Source organism: Dipodomys merriami, unplaced genomic scaffold (assembly GCF_024711535.1).
Source record: "Dipodomys merriami isolate MVZ:Mamm:240054 unplaced genomic scaffold, mDipMer1.0.p SCAF_13, whole genome shotgun sequence".
NCBI lineage: Eukaryota > Metazoa > Chordata > Mammalia > Rodentia > Heteromyidae > Dipodomys > Dipodomys merriami.
In genome coordinates, this window is record NW_027202604.1 from 9,799,316 (window position 1) to 9,826,170 (window position 26,855).

Here is a 26,855-nt window from a genome sequence, read left to right on the forward strand (position 1 = left end):
TTGTTGTTGTTGTTCTTTTATTCTCCTGGGATTTTTAGGCATGCACCATTATTCCTAACTTGGTATTTTTTTTTAATGTAGACACTCATAGCTATAAACTTCCTTCTTATGTCACAGATTTTGATATACTGTGTATCCATTTCCATCTGATTCTAGAATATTTTTCAATACCTACCAACTTCCTCAGTTATCTACCAATAATTCAAAAGTATATTTTAGCTGGTACTGTCATTTACACCTGTGATCTTAGCTATTCAGGAAGTTGAGATCTGAGGATCATGGTTCACAATCAGCAGAAAAATCCCTGAGAATCTTATCTCTAACCACCAAAAATCCAAAAGTGGAGCTGTGGCTCAAGTGGTAGAGTGCGGCCTTGAGCAAAAAATCTAAGAGATAACATCTAGACACTGAGCTGAAACCTCAGCACTAGTGCACACACACACGCGCGCGTGCGCGCACACAAACACACACACACACACGTGTATTGTTCAATCTGTTTTGTGGGTATAATTTCTGCAGTTCCCTTTGTTATTTATATCTAGTTACATTCCATTCTGATCTGATAAAATACAATAAAAGTTTTTCCATGTCTTGTAATAGTCAAAAACTTGCTTTATGACCTAAAATAATTATCTTTTTGAAGAAAATTTTATTCAGAAAACAATATTTATTTATTCTGAAGTTGTTGGATGGCAAATTCTGTAGATGTTTGTTAAGTTTGTTTGAGCTATAGTATAGTTTACTTCTGAAGTTCCTTTGCTTATGTTTGTGTTCATGATTTATCTATGGTTACAAATGGAGTGCTGAAGTCACCCTTAATTATATAAGGGATTATTTGTCCTTTATACCAATAAAGATTTCATTATGAAACTAGGTGAGCCATAGTTCAGCTCATCTATATTTAAAATAGTTTTATCATCTTGAAATATTATCATCTATCCAATATGTACTGACTTCTTTGTCTATCCTAATTTTGGCCTTAAGTTTGTTTTACTAGATAGTTTGTTTTGCTTGCCCCTAAATTCTATTTGCATGGATTATCATTTTTCTTTTCTTCCTTTTAATGTTTTCTGGTATTATTTCACTTAGATTTTTGTATATTTTTAGTATACCTCTACGTCATCTTCTACACTCAAACACACATGCACATTCACACATACACACACACATACACACACACTGCAATTTATGTCTTTTAATAGTGTTTCAGAAGTTCTGCATATTCTGATTATAATTTTTTCTTCTACGCTCAAACACACATGCACATTCACGCATACACACACACACACATACACACACTGCAATTTATGTCTTTTAATAGTGTTTCAGAAGTCCTGCATATTCTGATTATAATTTCTTATTTTTTTCATATTAATGGGTGACTGATCTAATCATTAGTTTTGTCTTTGAGCTATAAAATGTTCTCTGATGCTTGTTCTGTCTGTTCACTAGGCTTTCCACAGAATTTTTTATTTGCTTTTCATCACCCAGATTTGTTTGTTTTTTCCAAAATATATGCCTCTTTTGTGAACTTCTAACTAAATATTCTCGATTGTTTTCCCTAATTCATTCCATTGTTGTTCTGCTTTATTTTCTTGAAGTTAGTTGCTCATTTTAGCTATCAGTTATTTGAAATGCTTACCCACAAGTTTCTCCACTTCATTGACTGGAGAATTATAAAATTTTGGAAGATTGTGAAATATTGCTTCCTGGTGTTTATTGTATTATGCTTTCAGATTTATGCATCTTGTTCTCACAAATGTGAATGGAAGTGAAATGTAGGTACATACATATGTACAAACATACATAAATACAAACCTTCATACAAAATAAGGATTACTATAAATCATTTTTATTATCATCTTCATGGTGACAATAAGAACAAATTCACTACATTGTACTATAGCTATAAAGAATATCCATTATATTATGTAGCTCAAGGCTTAGCATTGACTTCATTCAATCATGAAATTATACTCTCATTAACTGGAGAAACTTTTTCTGGTAACTTTGATCTTTGAGTGACTGAACTATCCTGCTTTGATCTTAATTAAGGTAAGCTCCAAAACAAAGTTCCGTTGAAGAAATCCCTTTCTGTGGAAGTCAATGATTCATTTATATGTGTATACATTTTCTCTGACTTGCTTGTAGTGAATCAAATCAAACAAATCAGGGGGAACTTATTAATGTTATTTAACCCAGGAAACAATATGGCAATCTTAAATATGTTTATCCTTCACATGATGTGAACTGAAAATGATTCACTTGGGTGTATGATTGTCATTTGATCAGTGAATCTGGTACCTCAATTATTGTACAGTGCTCAATAAATGTGTAGTCAAAGAATAATTTAGGGAAAAGCTGAAATCACTTACATAAAATACAAAATTAGAATGGTGAAAGTTAAATCTTGTTACTCCAAATAAGACACAGCAAGGTATTTTTTAAATAGGAATCCCTTCAAGTCAGGAATGAATTCCACAAATAACATAAAAACTTATGTGTGGGGAATTTGCTATATCTATGCACAAATAATCTGTTTCATTGTTTGACATATGATCATGGATAGTGTTTTCTCACCAGGACTTAGTTTCTAACTCCTTTGAGAATTGATGGGAGATAATTTAAGAGTAAAATGAAATAACCCATGCTACATTCTTTGACAACGTACATAGTGAGCATTTATACATTTTGACTATGGTTATTGTTACAATTATTTAATGACACTCAGCATATGGCCCAAAGTTGAGTACATATTAAATGCTCAGAAAATACTACTGTTTCATCCTTTTGTAATTCCATTTTGACTCAGTCGATCTGTTAAACAGTGTTTGGGACATTAAATGGGCTGAGGTTACTGTTTTTCTAATTTTGTATAAATTTTATACAATTTCCTTTCCCTTCCTTCCTTTCTACCTTCCTTCCTTGCTTCCTTGCTTCCTTGCTTCCTTCCTTCCTTGCTTCCTTGCTTCCTTCCTTCCTTCCTTCCTTCCATTTTCCTTCTTTCTTTCCTTCCTCCCTCCCTTCCTCCTTACCTTGCCTTTCCTTTTTCTTCTCTCACACTTCTTTTTCTCTCCATCTTTTTTTTCCCCAAGCAGATATTATTTTAAATTTCCGAACAACCTATGTCAGCAAGTCTGGCCAAGTTATCTTTGAAGCAAGGTCAATTTGCATCCATTATGTCACAACCTGGTTCATCATTGATTTAATCGCTGCCCTGCCATTTGATCTCCTATATGCCTTCAATGTCACAGTGGTAAGTAGACAGCTTCCTTCCACGTGGCTGAGAAGCTTAATTTTTACTCCTGCATTGGATTTTGACATGCTCCCCATATTTCTGGTAATTTGTGCTTGCTGCGTTTTGTGCCTTCCTTAATAAGGATGCTTGGGTGCCCAATAATATTCAGGACAAATTCCTCAATTGAGGAAGTTACTTCCTTTCAAAGTCTTATTTAAATACCAGGAGGCCCATATTTGTCATAAATACTGAATCACCAAATGCTTTGGTGAGGAAAATACCTGTAATGATGTCGATATATTAGAAATAGTTTATATTGCCATACAGAGAGTCGCTTCTGTAATTTAACGAAGTGTTTGAAGTCTTTTCTCCTTTTATGACTTTTACCTCCCTACATCTGCATTATTTCACTATTCACTGGCAAAAGCAAGAATGATTGGGAAAAAAGAAGAATGCTGGAATAAAGTAAGGAATTCAAGCACTTCTTAGAATTTCTCATGAAAATCTTGGATGGAGTCGAAGCCTAAATGATAAAATAGCCAACATTAAAGTGGAGCTCTCTTGCATTTGCACTAATACTTGTACCATCTCTTTCTTCTTCTAAACTACTTGTCCTCTTGTTCCTTCACAACTTTTGTTTTTTTTTCCTATTTAATAGTTAATAGTCCTGAAGATACTGAGTGCTTCATTACAAATAGACTTTTATGGAACCCATTGGAGATTAGTGCAATTTCCTGTATATAAAAATTTACCAAAGATTACTTCAAATAGAACACATTTTCTATTAAGTTGACAACACCTTATACTAGTCATATTTTTATTATGAATTTAAAGATAGGAAAAGCTAGGAGAGAGCAAGGGAAGGGACGACATTGTCCAAAAAGAAATGTACTCTTTACATGACTTATGTAACTGTAGCCCCTCCGTACATCACCTTTATAACAACAATTAAAATTTTTAAAGAAAAGAAAAAAGAATTTAAAGATATATCTTTCAAGATTAAACTGATCAGTGTTTCAAATACAGTCATTGACTTCCTGATGAATACAGAATTGTAATTCCAGCTCTTAAGTGTTTACTTCTGCAATTGTTAGTTGCATGTACAATAGTGTTTTTTTTTAATTTGGGAGGTTGAAAGTATCAACATTATTAAAAGGATTATATTTGAAATGAAAGATGTTGAGAAAAGTCTATTATGCCATATTAGTCATTACTACAGTGAATTGTTATCCAGGCTTTCTAAAGTGCTTTTAAGATTGACTAGATGAGTACTCTAATGAAAGTATAATGACTTAAAACAAGTCTTTTTAAGACTGAAAAAGAATCTAAAACAAATATATAATTCACAATTTTTAAACTTTCTGAATTTTCTTGGAAATTTTTTCATAAGTACAGTTTCATAGAATTCTATTACAAATAAATTTTCTACTTGGCTAATAGATACTAATAGTTTTATTATGTTTCATTTGTCTCTGAGCACTAACAAAAGAAGACAATTTAAAATGTATATAATATACAATTATGTTATAAACATACATAAAATAAATAAAAATTTATACATCATTAATATCCTTATTGCCTAACATTAACATGGATAAAGATTTTTCATAAGTCTGATGCTCATGTGTGTGTGTATGTGTGTGTGTGTGTGTGTGTGTGTGTGTGTGTGTGTGTGTGTGTGTTTTGGTCCTGGGATTTGAACTCCGGCCTTAGTATTGTCCTTTTTGTTCAAGGATAGCACTCTACCACTTGAGCCACAGCTCCACTTTCTGATTTGTGTCAGGTAATCGCAGATAAGAGTCTCACAGACTTTCTTTCCGAGGTTGGGTTCAAACAATCCCCTCATATCTCAGCCTCCTTAGTAGCTAGGATTACAGCTGTGAGCCACCAGTGCCTGGGCTGATGCTCACATTTTGATAAATTATGATATTTGTTCTGCTCTCCTGTTCCACTTCCATCTTGCTGTCTTATTTGATTCAAGATGTAGATCAACATTTTCATCATGAAGAAAGATAAAAAGGCCCGAGGACATCTCTCCTTTAGGGATACTTTGCTTTGCTTGTAAATGAGCATAACACCATTATGTTATATGAACATATAATATAAATTTGTTACCCTCCTCAAATGAGTTAATCATAATAAAATATTCTCTTGTAACACAAAAACTTGTTGAAGATACTGTATTTACTTAATTTGAGCAAGGTCACACTACCACCGCAAAAAGTTAGAAATAAATACCAACAAATATATAACTAGCTTATTTCCCAGATTTAACAAGTATCTAGTTAATGTGTCTTCTTAGATGATAGTCAAGATGCATTATATCCACCACAAAATGTATATGTTGGCTCTGCCTGTCATTAATTCTTAATGGCCATTGTTTTAAATACATCCCAACTATTAGTTTATTGAACTTGATATATGTGACTATAAAAGGCATTGTGAGAGATATAACTATGTGATCGGGTGGAAAAGGCAAAAACTAAAATTCCTGGTTTTATCACATAACATCTGAGTGACTTCCTTGGGGAGGTTAATACAAAAATAGAACTAAAATGGGCACAGACATTTCCTTCGATTTCTGTGCAGCCTAAAGAGGAAATATTTCTACCAAGTCTGTTGCTCAATGTCTGACATCTAGAAAGGTCTCACATGTTCGTAGCCTTTTCTCTCTCCTCCCCTCAGCCTCCTCTTTCCCAACTGACAACCAGGAGGTAGTTAGGCCACCTAGTAAGAGAAGTTGGTTTGACTAAGAGTTTTGATGAATGCTGTGGTCTGCAAGAAACTTAAAGTTCTCACCAATGACATATTCAGAATAGCATTCCAAGAGTAATAAGGATCCTGTCTTTTGATATGGATTACATATTTCCATTTAACTCAAATAGGCCTCTTCTGTCATTCATCAAGAATGAAAAATCCATATTTATATCAGGAAGCTGATGACTTTAATTAGAGCAAGCATAATTATTATTTTTTTAATGTCAGCAAAATAACTAAGGATTCTTTGTCCCAAGCACCCAGGCTTATGTTCTTTGCCTCTGCAAACTACTATTGTTCTTGTGTGAGGACACCTCCATATTCTTCTTTCAAATATTCCCTTTCTGTCTGATAAGAGAAAATCAGGAGATCACTGCATTACTGTCATGGTTGTATCTCACTTCTTCCACTTGTAATGCTTGTACCACATTTCATTTTACGTGAAAAATTGTCACCAAGCTGGGTTCTGATAGCTCACCCCTGTAAGCCTAGCTACTCAAGAGGCTGAGATGTTAGGATCAAGGTTCAAAGCCAGCCTACGCAATAAAGTCTGTGAGACTCTTCTATCCAATTAGCCACAGAAAACTAGAAGTGGTGCTATGGCTCAAGTGGTAGAGCATTTGCCTGGATCTGAAGAGATCAGGGATAGCCCCCAGGCCCAAAGTTCAAGTCCCATGATGGAAAAAAAAAACACAAAAAGCAACCTGTACAGACAAATCTGTGAAAGTCTTACTTCCAATTAACCAACAAAAAGCCAGAGGTGGAGGTGTGGCTCAAGTGGTAGACTGGCCAGTGTTGAGCAAAAAAGCTAAGGAACAGTACTTAGGCCCTTAGTTCAAGCCTCAATACACATGCACACACACACACACACACACACACACACACACACACACACACACACACACACACACACACACTTGTCACCTATCTATCAGACCTACCTACTTGTCAAATAAATTCCATCCCCAGTAATTCCTCTGAATCACAAAGTAGAGGTTATAAAATTGCGGCATGTGACCCCCTAGTTCAAGACCAGTTTGAAAAATGGTAGATGAGAACTTGGTCATGGTGAAGGTCATAACTGCAGCCATACCAACCCCCATCTGGCAAGTTCCTCAAATGCCATTAAGATTTTCTTATATTTGAGTAGAGAATAATTCCCAAGATTACAATTGAGCAGACTTTTATTGAATATCTATTTTTATACCAAGGTTGATCTGTTTTGTGTCTTAACAATGATTTATTTATCCCTTCATCTGCACAAGATACATTTGGACTCTTCCAATGGACCAGGCATTGCTCTGGGCATGTATTTCTTAGTGATAAGGGAAGATGGCAATTAAAGGAAGAGCTCAAAAGTCAATGGACTCCAGCTAGTTACAAAGGCACAAATTCCCCAAAGGTGCTGAGCACTTTTAGAATTGCCTTATGCATACAGAGGATTTTAATAATGATAGCCTACAAACAACACTTTTCCTTTCTGCTTAGGGTTTGTCTCCCTAAATAAGAAGACATCAAGGAGTCGTTCCTCACACTCGATTTCCACATGAGTCAATATTTTCTGTTTTCTATTTTAGAACACTCCCTGAGACTCTTTGAGGGTGTTTGTTATGAGCCATGCTTGTGTGTAGTGGGTTTTGATCAAAATTCCCAGAGGTCTATATCTTTCAAATGATCACTAATCAACATAAAAACAACCCCCAAGCTGTTAAGTCTACCATTTGTGTGCATGAAAAGATAGAATTTAGGTGTTTGAGAACATTTGTGAAACTTTGGTTTTCTAAGCATGCTTGATAGAAAGTTCAGGATGTGTTTGCTCCAGGCCAACAATTTCTGTGCGCATGATAGTGTTTGAAGCAAAGCAGTTTAGCAAAAGGGGCAGTAAAGATGTGTTATATCAGTCATGATACTATAATGTTTCAGTTGTGTATCCAAATACATAAATTGTATTCAATCAAGCAAGTAGAGAGGAAAAAAGGTAAATCTTAATTAAGATTGTCCTATTCTTTAGCACATCTTCCTTCACCTTCCTGTCCTTTATCTTCCTTTCTTTTTATAACATGTTATGAGCAAAGAACCATAAAAATAACTATAGGACTGAAACAATGGTTATACCCAGCTTCAGGAACTTTCCCCAGTGGCTGTAAATGAAAGAAACATAGGTCCCATGGTTTCCCTTATTTGCAATAACTAGCATATGTCTGAAACAAGCAGAACAGGTCAGAGAAGATGTTAGGTAAAATGAACCCCAAGATAAGGACACAAGTGTTTTTTTTCTCTCTTGCTGTTTTTTCTGACGTATTAATAAGATGGTTTTTTTGTCCTTCCCCCCGTGGTATAACCCCTATTTTCAGTGTATTTGATGCTGGTATAATTTGTGGAGGGGAAGGGAAAAAAATTGTTTAAATAGGGATACAGGTGGACCCATTGCAACAATGAGATGTACAAGACATTATGTCCCAAAATGAACTTTACAATTTAGGCGCATGGTGGGGGTGGGGGGATGAAGGGGGGATGTAGTTGTGGAGATGGGAGGGCAGGGATGGTAGGGGAAAAACAAAGGAGGAGGCAACAATGCTTGATAAGAAATGTACTCATGACCTTGCTCATGTAATTGTAACCCCTCTGTACAGTATTTTCACAATAAAAATGTATTTTTAAAAAAAGAAAGCATATGGAGATTGTGCCATGAATTTCACCCAGCAGAGTACCAAGCTGTGCTTCTCTCTTTCCCACCGCAGGTGTCTCTAGTGCATCTGCTTAAGACAGTAAGGCTGCTGCGCCTTTTGCGTCTCCTGCAGAAGCTGGACCGTTACTCCCAGCACAGCACAATCGTCCTGACACTGCTCATGTCCATGTTCGCCCTCCTTGCCCACTGGATGGCGTGTATCTGGTATGTCATTGGAAAAATGGAGAGGGAAGACAACCGCCTTCTCAAGTGGGAAGTTGGTAAGGGCTTATGTTTGTCACAGTTTCCATTTTGACTATGAAAGAGAAGAGTTATCTAGAATTTTGGAGGAGGTGAAAAATGAGTCTGTAAATTTATTCTGTCTTACAGCCAATCTGTCTTTCTCTCTATTTTTTTTTTCATGGATGAATATCCCTGATGCAAGTGATTTTATTTTGTTTGTATTTTTTAAGTTTCCTGAAAGAACTTTCTATTTTTCTTTAATCAATGGGTTAAAACTTTAAGCTAGAATAACTTGAGAAAAAGACCTGATTTCTTCAGACTGGCCAGCAATGCAATAGACGTGTTTCGATAAATAACGTGTGATTTTTTATCTTGACGTGTTCCAGGACAGAGCTTATAATAATAACTCACTAGGAAACTGGTCTATGCCCTATCATTGTGAGATTTTAAAATCCTAAGAAAATAATTGTTTACATTTGAGGTGGTGTGGAAAAGTTTCCTTCCTTTCTTTTCTTTATTTTTTTTAAGTGAACTATCAAAATGACATACTTTTCACACGTAACCCTCCATGAGCACTAGGTGTTTGCCAATAACATTTGTAAAGTGTCCCCATAATCCATAGAATTTTGTTTCTAAGTAATCCAGATTTATTTTTTAAAATGTTATTTCATTGTAAAGATGCTGTACAGAGGGGTTATAGTTACATAAGTAAGGTAATGAGTACATTTCTTATTGAGCATTAGTGCTCTTCCTTTGTTTTTCTCTTACTATCCCTTCCATCCCCTACCACCCCCACTCCCCCCCAAAGTTATAAAGTGCATTTCCAACATGATGTCTTGTGAGTATGATTGTTGCAATGGGTCAGCCTGTGTAATCCATAGAATTCCATAGAATTTTAAGAGATTTTACAAGTGTTACATAATTCTGCATAGATGAATCTGAAATACTATGCACATTTTTAAACTTACGTTAACCACAGTAAATTTTTAGAAAATAACAATTCTGAAGATCATAACCCTCTATCCAAAAATATTCCACCCCTTTAGGAAATCGTCATTGTGTCCTCTGTAGAATAGTTTTTTTTTCTATATGTGACATTTAAGCTAATGATTTTGTTTCTTAGTTGACTAGATTATCCTTCACTTAACTTTTCCAGCAAAAATCAATCCCAGGACGTAGAGCTGTGGCTTAAGTGGAAGAGTGTTAGCCTTGAACATAAAAAGCTCCAAGGACAGAGCCCCATGCCCTGAGTTCAAGCCCCAGGACTGCACCAAAAAGAATTTCAAACTTTTGAATAAAACTCAGACCTTGCACAGGGATCAAACCACAGGAGAGTCTGCCTCAGAGCAGGAGAAAAAAAGCCCCAACTTTTCCAGTGAACACTTAATGGGAGTATACACTTAGATTATCAACATGTTAGCTTTCCTGAATGCTACTCTCACACCAAATCCATATACAGAGCCTTCAGAAGGCATCGCTGGATAACAAGCCAGAGATATCTGAAACCATTTAGAAGAAAGTGAATTCCTGGTTCAAGTTGTTTTTTTTTTTAATCCCCTTCATATCAGCAACTGATGTGTTGTGAGAATTTTCTTCTTAGAGTGAATGATTTTCTTATTTTTATTATCAAAGCACTTCTTGTTTGCTTTGCTGTGGTTCTCAACTCCCAGAAACCAAGAAGGGGTAACTAAAACCTTGAATGAAGCAAAAGTGTCCCAGATAAAAATAAAGTTTGGAGGGGCCATAGTGAGGAAGAGAGAGTAGATCAAAGTCTGAACTGTTCTATGACAAACTCTAGCATGGGCTTAGTTGTCTTGAGTGAATTACAGCCTTAGACCTCTGCCTTTTGTTCTGAATCCATATTAAAATTGTGACGTGACCTCATTTCCTTCAAACCCCAGACCTATACATTTATATTAATTTGTTAGACATGTCTAGTCAGAAAGTCTCCAGACGGGGGAAATCCAACTGATTCTCGCTCTCAAATTTAGTTACGTGAACGAAGTTTAATGTTTCATTTCCACTCTGTCAGTCTTGCAGATGTACAGTCTGCTTGTTGTGTTTCTTCCCACAAACATCTCACAGTTTTGATTGTCCCAGAAAATTGTCCACAAACAGCCAATAACCTGGATCTCCTCCATGCGACCCACTTCCTTGGTCCTGCCCTGTGGCTCCATGGAAGCTAGGGGGGAGTGCCAAGTGGAGTTGATCCTACCAAGATAGCGTTGGTCTGAGGCAGTGCTGGATGAGCACCGCACAGGGGATCTCTGCTGTCATCATGGTACCATCACTGATCAACCTACATTTCTGATCATTGCATCATCTGTCTTGGCCTTCCTTTCTTTAGTTTACAACATTCTTTTTTAAGTTCCTTGTGATATGCTTCTCATAGCAACACGAAGTTGGTGTTTTCTGTTTCATGTGAATATATACACATACAAATATTATTATAGCTCAGTCTCTAGAGAGGGGTGGGGAATGTCTGGCTCATGTAGTTATAAAGACTTCAACATCACTTAGTATAAAATAGAACTTACATGTTTTTGCTCAATGGCTACCTGTAGTATTTGACTGTATTGATCATTTTTATGGTCCATGAATGATCTTATAAATACCTAAATGGCCTTTGGCAAAAAAACAAAACAAAAGAAAAGAAAACCAAATGTTCTCAAGACTCACACCATCAGTTGCAACCATCCAGCGGCAACTAGTTTGAGGGCTTGTCGTCAGAAAGCACATCTATGGCTGATGTGTCAAGGATTTGGTAGTTTTATACAATTATAAGAGGAATAACTGAACATTTGTCTTTAAACAATTAGATTTCCTGACCAAGCACCTCTGAGGATATGATTAGGAAGACACTATCCTTATTATGTCTATAAATATTGTGTTTTTAAACATGGACAAAAACTTGCCTTTCCTGTACAATTACTTCTGTCATTTGTTCCCCAAAAAAAACATTCTCCAGGTGAGATTGGCATGCAAATTAGATAATTGCAACCTTTCCTAATCTTATAATAAATCAGATTAAAGGCTAGGTTAATTTAATTTTAACAGTGCAAATGTTTTCAATAGATATGTTTTACCTTCCCTGGTATGATTAACATGAATCAAAAAATTCATCACACAAGATCCAATTACCATACATATTGTTCTTTTATGTTTGTGAGTTTAACATATAGAGCAAATCCATCTTACTGAAGGATAAATTCCTTGTTAAACACTGATAATTGCCCTGAAATGATTTTTGACCTTCTTTTGTTATGCCAGACCTAATACTTACAGATAAACAATATTTCAATATGTGTATGCGGATGAATCAGAGTGAGTGTTCTAAAGAGATTCAGTGTCACTATCACCTCTTTATAAGATACCTATTTCTTCAAAGGAAGAATTTATACCTATGGACTTGCTCTTATCAAGAGTTATGCAATGATTTTCCTGGCAGGATCCCTTACTTCATAATTTTATCTGTTTTGAATCTGTAGTTTAAGAAATTTTGAGGTTTGGCTTTTAGTTTCATGGCATTTTAGACCTAAAAAGACCGTAGTCCAATTCTTCATCCATACGACTGATTTGATTTGTCACACAAGTTCTGCGGTGGAAAGAGCTAATCTACTGTAACCACAGCTCTACTTCCACTATGAGGTACAGCTCTCAGCCATGACAAATATACACAAAAAGCATAGAAGTTCAAATTCAATGTTGAAGGTCATTCCTTTACTGAGTAACAGTCAGGGAAGAAGAATCTAGCTTCCCAAAAATCCTTGTCTAGAAATCCTTCTTATAATTTTGAATACTGTGAAATTAATGAAGTAAGCCCATTCAGCCAATTATTTCTTACCAGGAAAAACAAATGATGAGAACAAACAGGCTGATCACTTTGGGTTTTCTTGCCCATTATTTGAAAAAAAATCTTTAAGCAGTTGTGTTATGCCTGGTCCCATACCACCAATGAAAGTACCAAAGGAGGGAATACATTTACTATCATGGAGCTTAAAGGCTAGTGAGAAAAACACAGATAATTCAGTGGGTATATTACAACATGGCACACTCTATCAGAGGAATATGCACAGAGGGGTGACAACTAAATCTAATGGTGCTATTAGTGAAAACATCTCAGATTGACCTGAGGTTTATAGGATGGTTTGGTCTTGTCTGTCCAGGCATTGAGAATGGAGCATCTGGGAAAGCAAGTTCACAGTGATATTACATAGTTCACCAGAACTATGGCACCAAGGGTGAATGGAGAATAATAGTAAAGTAAAACTCTTTAGAGTTAGATAGGTAGCAGAATGTGCCAAGCTTGGGAGCGATCGTACTTTATCCTAAGGCCACAGTGAACCACAAAGTTCTTTCATAACAAATCCTTTGAATACAGAGCACCAGGAAATGGCAAGAAGGTTTTCTCTGCTTTGTATTCAATATTTGTAAAATAGCAATCATAGTACCCACCTCTGTGTTTGCCAGTATTCAATTACATAATCTGTGTGAATCATCTATCTCTAGTACTCACTATATATTATATTTTATAATTATTACTATAACTTCATTATGACCAGTATTATCATGCAAGAAACTAACATGAGCTATAACTAATGAATACTTAAACTTTGACATGAGAAAGTTACTTAGAAATTGCTCTAAAAGTATTGTTTGGGACCACCAAAATAAGTGGGCTTAGAGCCATGGCTCAAGTGGTAGAGTACTAGCCTTGAGCGAAAAAGCTAAGGGACCACACCAGGATTATAGGCATTGGTCGCAAGTACCTGGCTTGTAACTTTGTTTTTGTGAAGTAGTGCCTTGAACTTTTGAGTACAGGACTCAATGGTGGATCTCTTTAACATACTGATTCAAATTTATTCCATTTGAGATTGAATCCAGTTTCTTTTGTTTTCTTACATTCCTAGGTGGCACTGGTTTTTCTTTCACCAGACATTGAGGGTTTTTGTTTGTTGTTTGTTGTTGTTATTTAATTTTCTGACTGTCATGGCCAGTACTGGGATTAAAATTCAGGGATCCAGGCTTGGTAGGCAGGTGCTATGCCACAAAAGTCACACCACCAACCCTTATTTGCTTAGAAGTGTTTTTCCAGGACTGACCTTGAACAAGCAATCCTCCAGTCTCCTCCTGAGCATGTGGGGTTACAGGTATGTGTGCCACCATACCAATTCCAGTAGTAAAATTTAAAAAGTCTTGGAAATTATACAGCCCTAGCCAGTGATCATTCAGTGCTTCCTGACTTTTTCCTTCTGTGCCCTTTCCTCTTTCAACCCCCAACATGTCTATAAACCTACTGGGATCAGGTTTATTCCTAATGGACCAAGGCGTCCACCAAAAAGTAATTAACCTCACTGCTAAAGCCAAACCACATTGTTGTCATCATCAGAAACCATTTACGATTCTGTTAGTTCTGAGAAAGTAATCAACTGCTATTGGTTTTTTTAAAGAGTTTCCAATTCTTCTATATCGAAATGAAAGTTTCTAGAAAATAGAAAAAAAAACCATCATTTTCTGGGGAGGACTAAGACTTTACTTTTTTGTTACAAAGAATAAATGGTTTATTTTTAAAACTCAGACTCCCTTTACATTTTATTTTCCCTTATTTTTATTTTTATTTGTTCTTTATTATCTTTAAGGAACTGTACAAAGGAGTTGCCATTTAACAAAGCAGTTTATGAATACAATAAATCTTGATCAATATCACCCCTCTTCAACATTCTCAAACTTTCCTCCCCCATACACCTCTTCCTTTATACTACTTAATTTTATAAGATATACATTGGATTCTTGTCTGCATTTTCCCCCTCTTCTCCTCTTCATTGGTCTACTCTTTTACCCTTGACCCCACCACACCCTTTTGAGTACTTGCTTCTGGGTATTTAATTTTGCTAAACTTTGACTTTGGCTTTCTAAAGAATTACACTATTTGATTTCTCCCTTGAGTTGGCCACATTTCAGTTCATCTACTTGCATACCGCCAAACCTATTTACCGATGAGTTTGTAAGATAAATCTGCCTTCTACATATAAGGGAAAACATGGATTCTTTATTTCTGTGGGCCTGACTTACATATTTTAAACATAATATTGCACTTCATTTATTGTAAAAAAATAGGTAAATAAATATATGTGGATTCATTGTAAAGTTGAATTGTCTTTGCATTCTGATCTTGAATTTCCAAATTATTTGAGCATTTTATCAATGAAGAGCAAGACAGTAATCAGACTTCACAGCTGTAATCTTAGCTACTTAGGAGGCTAAGATCTAAGGATCATAATCTGAAGCCAGCCTGGGCAGAAAATCCCATGAGACTCTTATCTCCAATTAACTAACTAAAGGCCAGAAGTAGACATGTGGCTCAAGTGGTAGCAGCAGCCTTCAGTGAAAAAGCTGAGGGAAAACACCTAAGTCCTGAGTTCAAGCCCCAGAACCAGCATTTTTTTTTAAAGTGAAGAGTACAAAAATTAGCCTTCAGTTGCATGTTCTCAGTTCTTTGAAAGGGTACTCCTGGGTTTCAGGTAGCAGAGTATGAGATTATAGAATTTTATTCAGGGTTGTTTGGAAAAGAGGAAGTAACACTTAGAAAACAATGACACTACAATATACGTAGAGTCTCTGCACTATATTTTCCAAAATCTTTCACACTTCTGACTATACACTTCAAATGACAAAAGTTCCATTGCAGTGTAAGTTTGAAAAAGGTAGCACAGTCTGTCTCTGTACATAAGGACTGAATGGGTTTGTTAGCCTAGGGTAAACTCCCAGAAATAGAGAAGGAAGAGATTAAACTTTAACCCAAATGATTCATCCATTTGTTTGTCCTCATAATTCTTCCCTTTGGTGTAATCATTAATTTTTACTCTATTAATATTTATGAATTGGGAATTTTAAATTTATTTATTTTTTTTTTTTATTTTTTGTTGGTTGTGGGGCTTGAACTCTGGGCCTAGGTGCTGTCCCTCTGCTCTTCAGCTCAAGGCAAGCGCTCTACTACTTGAACTATAGCACCACTTCTGAATTGGGAATTTTAAAACACATAGTTTAGTGGAGCACTGGTGTCTTGTGCCTACAATCCTAGCTACCCAGAACGCTGAGTTCTGAGGGTCACAGTTCAAAAAAAGTCCATAAACCTCTTCTCCCCAATTAACCACTAAAAAGCCACAAGTAGAGCTGTGGCTCAAGTGGTAGAATGCTAGCCTTGAGCAGAAAAATCTCAGGGACAGCACCCAGGCCAAGAAGAATAAGAGAGGAGTGGAACGGAGAGGAGAAGAGAAGAGAAAGGAAGGGAAGGAAAGGGAAAAGAAAAGGAAAGGAGAGCAAAGAGGAGAGGAGAGGAGGAAAAGCAAACACCTTAAGGGAAAAAATGATCAATACAGTATCCTAATAGGAAGAATAAAGATGACTAAGCTTTTTAGCATATAGGATACTACATGTATCATCTCACAGAAAATCCTTTTATAGATTTTCCTCTATACATGGAGATAGTAATACCAATAGCTAACTGGAAAGTCATTGATGAGCCTGAATATGATTGTGTATATTTTAATAGTTAATAATATACACATAAACACATAAATATCTGTATAAAAGCACATATACATGTGTGTGTGTGTGTGTGTGTGTGTGTGTGTGTGTGTTTGTAAATGTGAGTATCTCTAGCTCTGGAGGCAGATAAATATACCATATATATGTATATATATATATACATATATATGTATATATATGTATATATATATATATCATGTTCTATACCACAAATTCCTGCTGATGTGTTCTTTCCATGATATTGATCAAATATTGAATCTATACATGCTACATGTATTTGAATCAATTCAGGAATGAGTGTAGGAAGAAATAATTAGACCATACCACATAAGGAAATCATTCTTCAGTGTTCGGAAATGAACTACATTTTCTATATTTTTTCATGGGAACTTATTCTTTTATAATTGAACAATGATATGCATGACTCATTTGGTTAAAACTGGGCTTCCATGAACTATACACAAGAAACAAAATGTTGAGATTCTGTTTTTATTGATAGTCTACCCCTTTTTCTTTATCGTGTGTGTGTGTGTGTGTGTGTGTGTGTGTGTGTGTGTGTGTGTGTGTGTGTGTGTGTGTGTGTGTGTGTGTGGTGTGTAGTGTGGTGTGTGTTGATGCTAGGGCTTGAACTCTGGCCTGAGTACTGTCTCTAAGCTTCTTTTTGCTCAAGGCTTAGCACTCTGCTATTTCAGCCACAGATCCACTTTCAGCCTTTTTTGTGTTTAATTGGAGATAAAGGTCTCATGGACTTTTCCAGCCCAGGCTAGCTTTGAACTGTGATCCTCAGATTTCACTGACCTGAGTAGCTATAATTACAAATGTGAGCCACTGGCACCTGGCTTGATAGTGTATTTCATTTTTGAGATTTTTTTTCCCTATCTGAGTATTTCATTTCCTCAGTGTTCAGATCATGACTAATAAGTTATTGTTTTGTGTCATTAATATAAAGTGAATTACTAGTGAGTGTTATAATACAAAGTAACATAGTAATATAAAGCAAAAATACTAGTAAATGTTCATAAGCCTCATTTGTTAGTCTGTTTTGCTTTTGGGGCTCATAAAATATTAATTAAGCTACTATAACCTTGTCTAAATTGTTCATATGTTTCTTGAACACCTACTTCTGACCTTTTTGTCAGTAATCAGCTTCTACTCCTTTGTCCAATTATTCCTCCAACCTTCTTACAGTCTCAGGGAAACAATTGTTAGCTTCTTTCTGTATTTCACTCTTTGAAAATGAATTATTACTTGCTTTTTAATTTAAATTGGAAGTAAATTTATATGTTTTATAATCCTTCTGTTTATGGAATTACTAAAGAAAAAGCTTTAGTTATCATGTTAAGCAATGAAAAATGCATTGCAATCATTAGTCTATTATATTTATTATGGAAAACAGTAAGTCTCCAGGCAGTGACTACAGCATAAAGATTAAGTATTGACTGAATCTATGGCCCTGATTTGAAATATGAAATGTGAAATTTCAAAGTGCTTTCAGAAAAGCGAAGCTCTGGGTCACTTACGCTGTGTTCTAACTGAAATAAACAAGACAAATATACTTTGACAATGGAAATAAAAACCAGAACCACAATGTCATCTTGAAAATGAAGAGATTTTGAGCAGTTAATACCTTATGACCAAGGCTAATTCTTCTTCTTTAGGAATAGAGCAGTCATCTCAAAGCGGTGGAAGTACCTAGTATATATTTTTTCAACCCCCCCTTTTTTAAAAATAAGTTTTTTATTGTGAAAATACTGTACAGAGGGGTTACAATCACATGAGCAAGGTAATGAGTACATTTCTTATCAAGCATTGTTGCCTCCTCCTTTGTTTTTTCCCTATCATCCCTTCCTTCCCATCTCCACAGCTACATTCTCCCCTTTTCCCCCTACCCTGCCTAAATTGTAAAGTATGTTTTTCGACATAGCGTCTTGTTCATATTATGTCCCCTGATATTTAACATTTTAGAAGCCCTATATGGTGATCCTCAGACCGCATGAGCCACTCGTGCCTGGCCATATGCTTCTTTTGTTAAGGGAGTATCAAGGTTGAAGAAATGTCATACAGGACATATTAATTTTAGAGTGGCCCAAAGGTAATGTGAAAAGAGGAAGAACGAAAGCTAATTTCTAGTGGCCAAGAGGAGTTTTATCTAGTTGATTTGAGGCTTGGATGTAATTTAATCAGTTAGCCAATTAATTAATTAATATTATAAATGCCTGTATGGTTCCTCATTATAATTTATGGAATATTTTATGTATTCCTGCTAACTTAAGATGGCATTTAAATCATATTTAATGATGACTTATGACTATGTACTTATGACTGTTATTAGGCTTCATTTTTCTTCCATTGACAGTCTAATTTTACACCAACATTTCAATTTTGACTACTGTGTGGCTTAACATTTTATGTTAGTGTAAGGAGAAATCTTGATACAAAATAATCTAAGGCTTTAGATTTCCGTGATAACTTCTCTTTGATGAAGACTCATAATCTGGTGGGAAGAACATGGACTGGGGTCATAGAAGGTCTGGTACTGACTCTAGAATTCACATTTCTTCTCAATAAGATGAGGTCGTCTTTGTGTGTCAATTAAACATAAATAGAGCCATTTCAGCGCCACTTCCAGCTTTTTCTGCTTATGTAGTGCTGAGGAATTGAACCCAGGGCAAGGCAAACACTCTACCACTGAGCCCCCTTAGCAGCCCCTTACCAACAATTTTAATCAGTGTCTTTTAAGATCTGAAAATTCAAGGTAAGGTCATATTAAAAACTACATAACTGTTATTTCCTTTATCCTGAGTTTATGAGGTAGAACATCTTTTTATACATTTGTTTTGGCCAGCCTGCTTCTCATTAATGACTTAGAATAGGTCAATAATTTAAAACTTATGTACCTTCCAAAATCATTTTTTTTTTTTTTTGGTCATGGGACTTGAACTTTGGGCCTGGGCACTGTCCCTCAGCTCTTCAGCTCAAGGCTAGTGCTGTACCACTTGAGCCACAGTGCCACTTCCAGTTTTCTGGTGTGTTACTGGAGATAAGAGTCTCACGGACTTTCCTGTCCAGGCAGGCTTTGAATTGCAATTCTCAGATATCAGCCCCCGGAATAGCTAGGATTACAGGCATGAGCCACCAGCACCCAGATTAAATAATCTAGTTAATACTGTATATTTTTCTGTGAAAAAGTCTTTAAATTACTACTCAAATCAAGTAAAACTTTGAAGTCCTTTGTTTTTAACTTCCAATTTTGTCTATTAGTTTTCATAGAAATTAATGTAATAAATCTTTAATATTGGTAAAGACTGAATTCGTACATACATTTGTGCATTCAAAATGTGAACATACTTTTGAGTTCAAAGGTTTTATATGTCTACATTTAATCCAGGTTCTGAATTTAGTTATATGCATATTATAGATCTTTATTGTTATAGATTTTTCTTCAGTTATGAAGTTATTCCATTTAGATTTTTTCCAGATCTCTTTATCTTCCAATGTTTTCACCCTGCTTTTTGTAGTTCAGGTATTTCTGTTAGTTCCAATTTTGAACTGAATGTAACTATTTAAAGAATATTATCTGACTGCTTTTCATATTTTTGTTTCATTAATTTAAATTCATTAGTTTCTTAGTTTTGTTCTGCTAACTCTAGTGACGGATTGTTTTGTGTCTGTGTGTGTGTGTGTGTGTGCTTTATAATTATTTTTACTTATATTGTAGTACTTCCTCAGTGGGTCTTCTTTCTGCCCAAAACCAGCACAAAAAGAAGTAAATAAGATAAAATTTCTAATGATAAATGGAGACTAGGGAATACATGGGTGAAGCTGGCTATGAACTAAAACTACTGATGGACAGTTTAGGAAGAAGGTTTAATCTCATCCTAGGGAAATAACCACCATTTACCTCCAGCACAATGCAGATGACTTGTGGCCACATCTGAGAACCTGGGAATCAAAATTATTCAAGCAATCTTTTAATTTTTAAGCAATGCAAATAATTTAGAAATTGAAAAACAAACATTCCAAAATCATTCCAAAAAATATTGGTGTTCCTGATCATGTCCATAGATCACTGATTTACCATCCCAGATTCTAGCTATAAAATGTGGGCCGATCCCTAAGACAACAGAGACTGAATTGATTCATGCTGTATTTTAAGAATTTTTAATCTAGAGAGTAAAATACAGAAGGAAATCCTTCTTTATATGTTATTTTTCTGTTTCTTCCAGCTGTACCTCCTTTTGGAAAGGGACATAGTCATTGTTTTTAGATAATTGATATCACACCCTATACATTTGTACTAGTAACAAGTTTTTCTCTGTTAGCCGAATTGTGTTCATTTTTTATAAAGAAGTTTTGCATAATGAAGAATTGCCACTGAATTTTCTTGCCCTCTGTGAGATTTTAACAAACACGTACATAACTCATAAATAGATACATGAGAGGAAAAAAAGATAATTAAACATTTTATCTAAACTAATTAGACATCTGGCATAAAAATATCAATGCATTTTTCCCCATTCTTGTCATATGTGTATGTGTGGGTGTTTGCTTTGTATTGGGGATTTTCCAACCAGCCTCCAACAAAAGAAATAATTAAATATGTTTCCTAATGATCAAGTTCCTAAGGAGACTACTGCCAAAATCTTGTTGCTAACATATCCTTATTTGGACAATAAAATCTCTTTATATTTTTGTTTTCTCTACCTATAAAGGCAGAGAAAACACCATTTTAATTTCTCAGAAGCTCAGAGCAAAGTATCTCAGATTTAAGAACAGGTACCACCTCTGCCTTATCAAAAACTGGTGCTTCTCACCTATTGTACGTGTGGTATAGCTACCACATTCAAATGTGGTACATAGAAAAAGTTGGATATCTAAAAACAGAACTTAGAAAGTGGCAAAAACTCCCATGCTCCTGGATTGGAAAGATCAACATCGTGAAAATGGCAATACTTCCCAAGGCTATCTACAAATTCAATGTGATACCTATCAATATTCCAACCTCATTCTTCAAGAAAATAGAAGCGGCAATCCAAAAATTCATATGGAACAATAAAAGACCCCGAATAGCAAAAACGATCCTCAACAGAAAGAACAGTGCTGGAGGAATATCAATACCAAATTTCAAACTCTAATACAAAGCCATAGCAATCAAAACAGCTTGGAACTGGCATAAGAACAGACCTCAAGACCAATGGAATAGAATTGAAACTCAGAAATGGACCTACAGACATATAGCCATCTAATCTTCGATAAGGGAGCTAAAAAAATAGAATGGAAGAAAGACAGCCTCTTCAGTAAATGGTGCTGGCAAAATTGGTTAACTACTTGTAGAAAACTAAAGCGAGATCCTTATATATCACCCTGCACCAGAGTGAAGTCCAAATGGATCAAAGACCTCAGAGTCAAAGCAGACACTCTGAAAACATTACAGGATGGAACAGGAGAAACCTTAGGTCTCCTTGGTACAGGCCAAAATTTTCTTAATACAGACCCAGAAACACAACAAATCAAAGAAAGGTTGGACCAATGGGATTGCATGAAATTACGGAGCTTCTGCATGGGAAAGGACATAACTAGCAAGTTCAATAGAAAGCCCACGGATTGAGAGAAGATCTTCACTAGCCATACAACAGACTAGGGTCTCATATCTAAAATATACCTGAAACTCAAAAAATTAAATCCCCTAACAACAAATCCTCAAAGAAACAACTGCCCAATAAATAAGTGGGCTAAAGATTTAAAGAGAAACTTCTCTGAAGAGGAAAGAAGGATGTCCAATAGACACATGAAGAAATGCTCAATCTCTCTAGCCATAAAATAAATGCAAATCAAAACAACATTGAGATACCACCTCACCCCAATTAGAATGGCTATAATTAAAAACTCTAATAACAGATGTTGGAGGGGATGTGGACAGAAGAGAACCTTACTGCATTGTTGGCGGGAGTGTAAACTTGTTCAACCACTTTGGAAAGCAGTATGGAGGTTCCTCAAAAGACTCCACATAGAGCTCCCCTATGACCCAGCAATCCCACTTTTGGGCATTTATCCAAATGTTCACAAACAAGACCACACTAAAGCTACCAGCACAACTATGATTATTGCAGCATTATTTACCATAGCTAAGATATGGAACCAACCCAGATGCCCCTAAGTAGATGAATGGATCAAGAAAATGTGGTATATATACACAATGGAATTCTATGCCTCCATCAGAAAGAATGACATTGCCCCATTTGTTAGGAAATGGAAAGGCTTGGAAAAAATTATATTAAGTGAAGTAAGCCAAGCCCAAAGAAACATAGGTCCCATGCTTTCCCTTATTTGCAATATCTAGTATATGTCTGAGTCAAGAGGAAAAGGTCAGATAAGTTGATGTTAGGGAAATGAACCCCAAGATATGTATTCAAATGTTTTTTTTTCATGCGATTGTTTCTAACACATTTATAAGATTATTTCTATGTTGCTTTGTATGTCCCTCCCCCACAGTATAACCCCTGCTTTCACTGTATTTGATGTTGTTATAATTTGTGTAGGGGAAGGGAAAAAACAAATTGTTTAAATAGGGACCCATTGCAACAATGAGATGTACAAGTCATTATGTCAAAAATGAACTTTACAACTTTCGTGGGGGGAGGAAGGTTAGAGTGGGGGAGGATAGGATGGGAAGGAGAAACAAAGGAGGAGGCTACAATGCTTGATAAGACATGTACTCATTATCTTGCCCATGTAATTGTAGCCCCTCTGTACAGAATTTTCACAATAAAAAAAATTATATCCTGAACAACAGGAACCAGGAAACAAGGACAAAAAAAAGAAAGAAAGAAAAAGTTGGATACCAGAAAATCCAATATGGAGGACAGCTGGGTCCCAGTGAGTCATGCCTGTAATACTAGCTATTCAAAAGACTGAGGTCTAAAGAATCACGTTTCTAAAGTTTCCAGACAGAAAACTCTGAGATTCCAGCCCAGATAACAAGCAAAAAGCTAGACTGGCATTATGTCTCAAGTAATAGAGTGCCAACCATGAGCAAACAAACTGAAGGAGAATGTGAGGCCTTAGGTTCAAGCCCCTAAACCAGCGAAAGAAAAAAAAAAGAACAAAAAAAAAGTGAATGCATTCCTACCTTTATGTAGCTTCCGCATCTTTTGTTCATTTTTTTAAAAAAAATTTTTTGGGGTCCGGTCATGGGCCCTGAACTCTGGGCCTGTGCGCTGTCCCTCAGCTCTTCAGCTCAAGGCTAGTGCTCTACCACTTGAGCCACAGTGCCACTTCCGGCTTTTTTCTTTTTGTTTATGTGGTGCTGAGGAATCGAACCCAGGGCCTCATGCATGCAAGGCAAGTGCTCTACCACTGAGCCACCTTCCCAGCCCCCTTTTGTTCATTTTTGTTTAAAGAAGATATTCAAAGTTGACCTTTGACTTGACAACCTTCTGTGAACTTACATTGGGTCTCATACAATAAAATATACATGCTCTAAAAATAGACTTAAAAGCCCAACTGCTGCAATTACTATGGGTGAGAATTTACCAGAGCTACTAGTCTACATTTCACCTTATAAAACAGAGACAAAATTAGGGACTTTAGAAGGTAGTTAGAAGGTTTAAATAATGTACCGTGATTACTGAATCTTTACTACGTATTCATTGTCACTGCAGCTACTTGCTTCTTTTGTTGTTTTAGCTCTTGGTATCATTGATGTGTTGATACTTTATTAAAATGACTTCAAGGACTGATGTGTTCTTAAGACACTCAGTGCACCTTTGGTACTGTTATTTGTGATTGTAACAAATCTAGTCCCAAACTTTCTTCAGTCTCTACCAAAACCAGCTGCTACTGGTGGTCAGAGACTTACTGTGGTCTTATTTTTAGCAACCTTTCTAGCTTGAAATGGAATTCTGTCAAGGTTGGCTTTTTTGAGCATGACGCCCAGAAGGAGGGCAGTATTTCTAATTTTATCATCTGCCCAGAAAAAAAAATGCTTTAGTGCAAGCTAATTTCATTAATTTTTAAAATGTACTGGTTTAGGTTTACAGGTTGCAAAACTGTTCTCTGTCTGCAAGGGTGTATTTTGGGATAGGTGATGACTGTTGGTGAACCCACTAGGGAATTGGGAAAGAAACACATCCAGAATCAATTAGTACATGAATCCAGTCAGGATCAAGTCATCAGGGTGAGCCTGCCATTCCAGAGTATTTCTTGTGTGCCTCATGCAAAATAATAATAATAAACTAATATACAGCCCAAAGTAATATACAGAAATATCAGTTATGTCTGCCAAAAATAAGTTAGAGTACTTAAATAATTCAGCATTCTTTGTTTGGCAACTGAGACTTTATGACTATCTGTAGCTTTTCTTTTGAAAACATGTTTTGGGAATTGTATAAGTGAGTCATGTTATGACGGTCATTCTTAACAAATATCATTGTATTGACTGTGTTTTGTGTGTGCGTGTGAGAGAGACAGAGACAGAGAGACAGAGAGAGAGACACACACACAAGCAATGTATTGCCAAGTTATAGAATCAAATTGATAGATTTCGTCTCCCTCTCCTTATATTCCTGCTTTAGTTCTTCCTGTATTCCTTCTCCCTTTTTTTTTTTCTTTTTCTTTTCTCTTTCTTTTTGGTTGTGGGCACTGTCCCTAAGCTTTTGTGCTTGAGGTTAGTATTCTACCACTTTGAATCCCAGCTCCACTTCTGCTTTTCTGGTGGTTAATTGGAGATAAGAGCTTCATAGATGTTCCTGCCCAGACTGGCTTTGAACCAAGATCCTCAGATCTCAGCCTTCTGAGTAGCTAGCATTACAGGCGTCAGCAACCAGTACCTGGCTTTCTTTTCTTTTTTTAAAAAAAGAAAAGAATGTTTTTATTTTCTTTAAATAGTTGTACAAAGGAGTTGCCATTCAACAGAACAGGTCATGAATACAGTGCCTCTTGATCAGCGTCACCGCTGATCACCCACCGCCTCCACCCCATTCCTTCCCTCCCTTTTCTTAATTTTAGGTGATGTATTGAATATTTTATCATTTAATAAACCAACTTATGAATACAATGCATCTTGATCTGTGTCATCACTTCAACATCTTTAACCCCCCCCCATTTCAACCCACCCTTTGCCTTATTATTTTTCAATGTCGTGACATATGCAATGCATTCCTGCCTGCCTTCTACTCATTTCCCCCATTCATTCTTCTCCTCTTCTCCTCTTGCCTCTCCCTTGCAAGTTCCCATTTCTTGGTACTTATTTTGTTGGATATTGACTTAGTCTTTCTAAAAGATTATACTATTTATATTCTCCATAGAGTCTGTTCTACTTCAGTTAATTCACTTGGATACCACCCAGTATGTTTACTTTAGATGTATAGGCATATTCTAGCTCCCAGGGATGAAGGAAACCATGAAATCTATATTTCTCTGTGTCTGGCTTAACTCATTTCATATAATTTTTCCAAGTCTTTCCATTTCCTTAAAAGTGGTATGATATCACACTTTCTGATTTAGGAGTTGTATTCCACTGTATCCTTTTTTTTTTTTTATTGTATAGCCAAGGCTGGCCAAAAAATCCCAATCCTTATGCCTTAGTCTTCTAAAATCTGAGATTACAGGCCTGTACCAACATCCCTAACTGAATTTGACATTTTTCAGTTGTTCAGATAAATAACCTTTTATTTCTTAAAAAGGAAGTGTTCCTTTATAGAAATAGTTAAATATATTTTAAAAATTGAAAGAAACCTTCCACCATTGTGTGACAAAAGTTTAATGAAATTACTTTAGTAAAATTTATCTGTAGTACCATGATGGAAATCTACAGTAAAGCTAAACACAAATGGCATGTGAAACAGAAATCACACCCCAGCTCCATGCCAGATGGTTCATAGAATTATCTTCTACCCTCAAAGAATAAGGAGACATTTTTTAGTTCCATGTCATAGCAGAAGCTAAAACTTACCCAGATCACTTAAAAGTTGCCAAGGCTGATGGCTCATGCGTGTAATAGTAGCAACTCAAGGGGCCTATCTGAGGATTGGGGTTCAAAGCCAGCTCTGGCAGGAAAGTTCATGAGACTCTTTACTCCAATTAGCCACCAAAAAGCTGGAAGTGGAGGTGTGGCTCAAGTGGTAGAGTACCAACTTTGAGCAAAAAAGTCAAGAGCAATGCCCAGGCCTTGAGTTCAAGTCTCAAGACCAACACACACACACACACACACACACACACACACACATACACACACACACACACACACTCACACACACACACATTCACACACAGGCAAATATACATTGTTTTGGAGTGTTGCCTCATACAGGTAATTCATAATGGTTAGAAAGTGTTATCTAACTACCAGTTTAAACAAGTGCCAGCAACTCGCAATCTACATTAAGACCTTCTCTGAAGAAG

General features: G+C 36.0%; 1 protein-coding gene across 1 annotated transcript in view; it reads left to right on the top strand.

Annotated features, from left to right (window-relative positions):
• Kcnh8 (potassium voltage-gated channel subfamily H member 8) overlaps nt 1–26,855 on the top strand; it is a 390,818-nt gene that overhangs the window by 243,630 nt on the left and 120,333 nt on the right. Inside the window, exons 6-7 of the mRNA XM_070018387.1 lie at nt 3,099–3,256; nt 8,737–8,944. Coding sequence (XP_069874488.1) covers nt 3,099–3,256; nt 8,737–8,944 — 366 coding nt within the window. The remainder of the gene's footprint in view (nt 1–3,098; nt 3,257–8,736; nt 8,945–26,855) is intronic.